Consider the following 6,720-nt stretch of genomic DNA (forward strand, 5'->3'; position numbering starts at 1 on the left):
GCTACTATAAACGTCTACAATTGCAGAGGTCAAAGAGAAGTAAGGTACAAGTAATAGACTTGAAAGGGGGGTTCCAAATTACCATTCTAATTGAGTTAATAGGCTTAAGCATTTTACGCAATCTGATTTGATTACTATGGTAAAACGATTGGCTAAACCGTTTCGTTCAGCCACTTTCCCAAAATAGTTGTCCAAGCATTTTAGGCCTTTGGAAAAGACTCAAAACAGAACCAAAAATAGGTCTGATAGCAATAGCCAATTTAAAAGGGTGTTGGGTTGGGTTTCCAGATACTAGGCTCCCTTTGGGCTAAGGTCTTTACGCTTGATGAGTTTGTTGAGTTTTCATACTTGATAGGCTTGCTTTCAAAGGGTGTTGGGTTGGGTGGGTTTGCAGATACTAGGCTGCCTTTGGGTTGAGGTCATCACTCTCGATGAGCTTGTTGAGTTTTTATAGTTTGATTAGCTTGCTTTCGCTTTGTTGGGCCTTTAGGCAAGAAAATAAGAACTTTCTTTCACCCATGAGCAAGCTCAGGCAAGCACTCAAGCACCTGTTACGCTCTCAACTTTTAAATTCTATGTAAACCAATGTTAAATGGAATAGTCTAGTACTAGACTTGCCTCCTTCAGCTTCACAAGGAAGTTCAAACTTCTTTTATATTTAAGCGTTGACATGGGAGTTTGAGTGGAATGGATAGATATATTTAAGTTCAGTCAACCCAATTACTAGATGGGAAAAAGACATAAGAAAGCTTCACTAGGACTCGCAGAGCTCTGCATGTCATTATAGATAACTCGTACAATTAGTTATAATTGAAGTGCTAAAAGCAAGCCGACATAGTTCTTGGATTCTTTCAAGTAAGATTATTAAAGGATTTGTAGAAGAAAATTTGCTTCACATTGTTACTGGAACTTCAACCCAATGATAACATATTTTATATACTATGTACAGAATATATATTCTCAACCAGCTCTCTGATTTGCATCTAAGGAACTTGGGTTTTGTATAGTTTTTTTTAATATCCAATTCTCCCATCCCCCATGTATTCTGAAAGATGTTGGCTTGGTGCTATGAGAGGGCAAGCAGAGATCTCTTTATGATACATTAAGGCATGGTCACATGATATTAGCGCACTCAGCAGGAAAGAGCAGTGAAGTAACGAATGCGCTTCATTGGCCTGGGGCAAGGTAGATTGAAAATATGAAAATCATATGAGTGATCATAATAGGAAAAGAAAGTTACCTGAGACAATCTGAAAAACCTAATTTTATTCTCAAATATTCTTAGACGAACAAAGCAATGAGGGAATTGCTTCCCAGGAATTTAAAATAGATTATAAACTTTGGTAGAAACCAGAGGGTTTCCATATCCTAAAAACCCAAAACATTTGCACATGGACTCAGTACACCTATCGTCTCAATGCGCTTCTACTGATCTCATCAATTCTTCGAATTCTCTGTATCACGCAGGGAACAAACATTGTATATATACATAGAGCTTATCTGCAATCATTTCACAATCGATATGAGCTTTTACCAAGGGGTGTGTTGTGTATTTGTACAACTTCACCCTGGAAAAGCTAAAACAAATGGTTGTGATCTTGAAGTGTGGACTTAGTTTTAACCAGAAAAGAAAAATGCTGAATGGTATGTCGAACTGAGAGAAAATGAATTGAGACCCCTGTTTATTTCATGTGCTTCTGATGTGTTGCATCAGCTGCAAATGACCTCCACAGAGAGCTTCTTCATGACACTAGGACATGGGTCTCCTCCAAACATTTCAGGTGCTACAGTCACCGAGCAGAAGTTCTGCCCAACACAAAGCTGCAAGGACAAAGACGTAGGTCAATGTTTATGGAGCAATGAAACAAAGTGCTGTAAAAAGAGAGAAGACGAGGAAACTCAGGTACTATTATTATTTTGGGATGGTATAGATAACTCAGATATTTTAGTGTGTATATCCAAAGGAGGAGGAGGATAAAGAGATAGAGGCGGGGTAATTCATAGACTTGAATTACTTATGGGATTATATATAAAGGGTAATTAGAGAAGAAATCAACAATTGCTGGACAAAGCTTAAAGCCTGAGTAAGATACTAGTAAAACCCCAAGAGCACTACTCCAAATATAAAAGAAGATGAAACTTTGTAAGCAAGTGTAGCATACCCTATTAAAAGCATCATAAGAGTGGTGAGCATGGCAGCTTCCTTCACGGTAGCTTCCACAGACCCCTTCTGGAGTTCCGAAGCTGGCAAACTTTACTGCCAAGATTTTCTGCCCAGCATCGCACTCTAAATGAACTTTTGGCCTTAGAGGTTTGTTGACTTTACCAGAGGCTTGCATCTGGTAATTCATAAGAGTTGGTTGCCACTCATAGATATCAGCACAAACACTGTCCGTTTCTCTACGAACCAGAGAAATTGCATTGGGGTCACCACCCCATTCCTCAAACACAACCAACAAATTCCCTGTTGGGTTGAGCCATGAACGAGGAATGTGATACCTAGATATCAATCAGCGACCACAAATCAGTTTATCAACAATTCCACGCTTGTAAGAGAAACTGTAAAGCAGATTAGTTTGTTCTCTTACCATCCTTGAGAGGCCTCTCCACAATTAGTTCTACATTTCTTCTCATCATATGTTCCAGCATAATTACAGTCACCACAATTGCTAGATGCTTTATATGCAGGCCAGTGGCGTCCAATGCTCTGTCCGTTTATCCAAATCTGACCTTTCCCCATACTGCGCATATCTAAAGCCAACGGAGCATTTCCAGCTGGAGCATTGAAAGTTGTCTGCAAAATTAATGCAGATGTCACCAAATGCAGGCTAAAGGTGGCATTCAGGTGCATTTTTATTTCTATGAAATTTTTTCTAATGAAAATACAGTACAGTCAAAATTGTCAGCAATTCTTTTTATGACCATAGGACTCCATCAGGTTTAGGGTCAAACAGACCCAGGCTTAAGTAATGACCAAAACAATATTCATGCTTTCCATGCATTTTTTGTAGAAATATATGCGGTATTTTAAGAATATTGTATTTTGAGATACTTACTTTATACCACGTCAGTGGCTGCCTTCGTGCAACAAAGGACCCCTGTGCCCACTCCACTGAGGAACTACCACTTAGTGAATGAAGATTCAATGCTTCTCCTTTAAGGCCAATCTGTAAGGGGATAAATAACCAAATAACTCTCTAGCACATCAGGACAATTAGAGAATAAATACTAGTATGCAAAAATAAGACCTTGTAAGACCATTTCTGCCATGAGAGATCTCTCCTTCCCTCATCGAGACCATTCAGTGTAACCGGACCAAGAATACCAGCATTCCATGTCTCAAAATGTGGACCAACATTCTGCACTCAAACCACAAAATCAATCTTTCATGAACAAATTTCTATGGCATGAGGCTGTCTGCAGAGAGAGAGAAGAGAGCTTACTGGGAGACCAACAGCAATGCTCAAAAGTGAAATTTTATTGACACCAGCTCTCAAATTAACACCTCGGCTGAATGTTAGTTTGGGGAATTCAAGACTTCCATAGGCACTTCCTGACAAATTTAATTAGAGGGAAAAGAAATAACATCAGGGGCACCGCAATGCAATCTGGTGCTGTTGACCTACATTAGGTAGTCTGAAAGTAAAACCAAGGACATCTAAACTTCTGTATGTACGTGTTTTTTGTCAACTTAGCACCATTTCTTCATGCTTTAGTTTACCGCCTATTGAAATTTAAAGTTATATATTAACTTGCACAGCCAAGTATTACGATTTACATACTACTCTTTTCCATTTTTCTTAAGGTAACTTCCATATATCAACTTAAGTCACAAACCAATATATAACACTAGATTTCTGCTTTTTCAACAATTACTATATATTGCTATCATCAGAAGTGGTTCAAAAGCTCTAAAACCAACAATAAGCCCACCTGATAGTTGACCATTGACAAAAACATGCAAAGCATGGCCAGCTGATAAGATAGTAAGAACAGGAGAGTTTCCATTCTTCAAGAATCCTTCACCGGGGTCAATCTTAATGCTAGGGATGGAAACAGAATGTACACAAAATTTAGAAAGTCAAATACTGGTAATAGAAAATAGTGCAAATAATATACATATTGCTTTCCAATAAATGAGTTGAATAAAGACAGACTATGCAAATCGCAATGATGTATTATTATACACTACTTACTCTGTTGTGTACCACAAATAGTCCGTTGCATCTCTGGTTGTATTTATCTGCTCCAACAATCCGACCATTGTGAATGAACTGTCAACATCCGAAGCTGTCTCTTCACTGTATGCCTGCCAAGAGAACCCTCCATGCATGGGAACAGGAACCATTTTCTTCCGTGCAATTTGGGCACCAATCTATTGTGAAAGTTCGATACAAAATGTCAAAATTATGTTTATTTCATACTATCAACAGAAGGTGAAAAAATATGATTGCTTGATTCCTTTATGTACTAGTTTTAGATAAAAACTTCAAAGTGGAAACCATCTAAATGATAAACAAGAGGATATACCGCAAAAATAGTGTTATCGTATTGAATTAGATAAAATTTATCTGCAAAATGCTTGGCCAGCAAAATGCTTGGCCAGAATCAATCTTGACACCGGAATTGGTAAATAGGAACAAAGAAAATTTCATGTTCATCAAATCTTTTTTCTCACCCTTGCAGTGTTATACACAGTATTCTTGCAGTCAGGAAGAATGCTGATAGACCAAGGAGGCAGGTTGTAGTGCATGTTCCCGAAGGCAACTTTTGCAAAAGACCTTGGGTTGTAATTTGCAAGGAAGGCAGCACAACCTCCAGACTGATATTTGAATACACGAGCCTGTATTTTTAGAATGAAATTTGTAAGTAAGTTTTGCATGCAAACCAATGCAGAGTAGGATTAAGGTTCTCAGAAATATAAGTCGGACTAACCTCCTGATAGTTTCCAAGTCGCATCACAGTGGGATCTCCATTTACTAAAGCTGGTTCACAGAGCTTTATTGCTCTATGCAAATCTTTCAAATGGCCCCATTTGGGTTGCCTCAACAGTCCTGCATGACAAGAAATGGTTCTCCTTCAAATCAATATCAAAGAACTAATCCTTAAACTTTACCCCACTTTCACTCAATATGAAAGCTAAAAAGCATAGAATGTAGGTTCAGATTAAGTAGACAATAAAAACAAGATGGTGCATAACCAACTTGAAAAATGCATCATTGGTACTTCATGCATACCATATTCATCAAGAGGAGCATCATAATCATAGCTAGTAGCAATGAAAGGACCCCCAGCAGTTCGGCCAAAATTTGTTCCTCCATGATACTGGTAATACAAATAACAAGCATATAAGACTCACTCTTCCAAGGATTGAACTTGGTAAATTGAATAAACAATTTGATTACCATATAATAATTAATGAATGCTCCTCCTTTTTGTATAAATCTTGCAACTGAAAATGCCAAGTCTTCAGCAGGACGGGAAGGAACCGCACCTCCAAACTCAGTATACCTACATCGTAAAGTAAATGAACAATCAGCCAGGAGGCACCTGTATCTTCTTGTAAACTTGTAGTTCTTTCAAGCAAGTGAGAGTTGCAAAAGATAATCTCTCACAAAGGCAAAAATAAGCTTACCAGCCTGTCCAGGCTTCAGTCCACATCTTTGGTTTGTAGTCCTTGTTAGGAGAAAAGTAGTCACAGTAGAAACCATTACAGGTGTTAATCTGTTGGCAGAAAATAATATTTAAGAAAACTCAACATGAATAATTATAAAGAACACCTCACCTTGCACAGAAACACATGATAAGACTAGATTATTTTATTAGCCAAAAAGTTCAATCAAACATCTATCGGTTGTGCTTTCATACAATTGGGTCACAGCTTAGAAATACACTACTGCGTTCACATCTCCAAGCATTGACAAAAGCACAGGTATTCGTCACCGACGCCACTAATTATGTAAGTTCAAACGGGTACAATAATAATTGATGAAAGGAAAATGGTCATCAATATATGATAACAAAAACTGAAAGTCCATAAAGAATAAAATAAAGACACTCTAACAGATAGGACTCGGAAAGAGCAAAGTGGAGCCATGTGAAATGAGAAATAATTATTCATTTCAACCACGACCAAGGAGTAGACAACACAATGTTCACTAGCAACCCCACTAAAGAAGATTGAGCATAATATGACGGCCATTAAGATTGGATATGGAAAATGACAAGAGAAGGTAAAAAGAATTACGGTTAAAGGAAAAAAGCATAGAACACTCACAATAGGATCGGGTGCATCATCTTGCTTGCACATGACCCATGGGACACCAGTGCCTAGTCCCACAGCCATTTTAGCTGCCCAATCACTGTAAGCTTTACCGGGTGCCCCAAGTTCATATTCCATGGGTCCATATTCATTTTCAATCTGTTAAAAGCAGAGATCATAAACGACACTTTTTTCTTAGTTTACCACAATGAATTGACAATTAAACCGACAACAGATAGCTAATATCCACATCTTCAACAGAGAAAACTTCAAACAAAATGTTAGATCGAGAATTTAACTATTACTGTAATGTATCATCAATTAGCCTACCTGAGATAGAATTATAGGACCCCCTTGAGACTCAAACAACCCTTCAGCTTTCATCATATCCACAATCTTTTCTGTAAATCTTTGCATTTGAGCCTTCATCATAGCAATTCACTGAGTGAGTATATGTT

At 37.9% G+C, this 6,720-nt stretch overlaps 1 protein-coding gene across 1 annotated transcript in view; it reads right to left on the bottom strand.

Moving 5' to 3' along the window:
• Positions 1-1,236: 1,236 nt before the first annotated feature.
• BGAL1 (beta galactosidase 1) overlaps positions 1,237-6,720 on the bottom strand; it is a 6,925-nt gene continuing 1,441 nt past the window's right edge. The window contains exons 5-19 of the mRNA XM_021438298.1: positions 6,593-6,685; positions 6,278-6,421; positions 5,636-5,724; positions 5,406-5,511; positions 5,238-5,325; positions 4,936-5,054; positions 4,679-4,843; positions 4,197-4,375; positions 3,934-4,043; positions 3,444-3,553; positions 3,249-3,359; positions 3,057-3,167; positions 2,589-2,794; positions 2,163-2,499; positions 1,237-1,821 (exon numbers count right to left, since the gene is read on the bottom strand). Coding sequence (XP_021293973.1) covers positions 1,711-1,821; positions 2,163-2,499; positions 2,589-2,794; positions 3,057-3,167; positions 3,249-3,359; positions 3,444-3,553; positions 3,934-4,043; positions 4,197-4,375; positions 4,679-4,843; positions 4,936-5,054; positions 5,238-5,325; positions 5,406-5,511; positions 5,636-5,724; positions 6,278-6,421; positions 6,593-6,685 — 2,079 coding nt within the window. The 3' untranslated portion in view covers positions 1,237-1,710. The remainder of the gene's footprint in view (positions 1,822-2,162; positions 2,500-2,588; positions 2,795-3,056; positions 3,168-3,248; positions 3,360-3,443; positions 3,554-3,933; positions 4,044-4,196; positions 4,376-4,678; positions 4,844-4,935; positions 5,055-5,237; positions 5,326-5,405; positions 5,512-5,635; positions 5,725-6,277; positions 6,422-6,592; positions 6,686-6,720) is intronic.

This window comes from Theobroma umbraticum, unplaced genomic scaffold (assembly GCF_002168275.2).
Source record: "Theobroma umbraticum cultivar Fairchild unplaced genomic scaffold, ASM216827v3 scaffold_204.0, whole genome shotgun sequence".
In the NCBI taxonomy this organism is placed as follows: domain Eukaryota; kingdom Viridiplantae; phylum Streptophyta; class Magnoliopsida; order Malvales; family Malvaceae; genus Theobroma; species Theobroma umbraticum.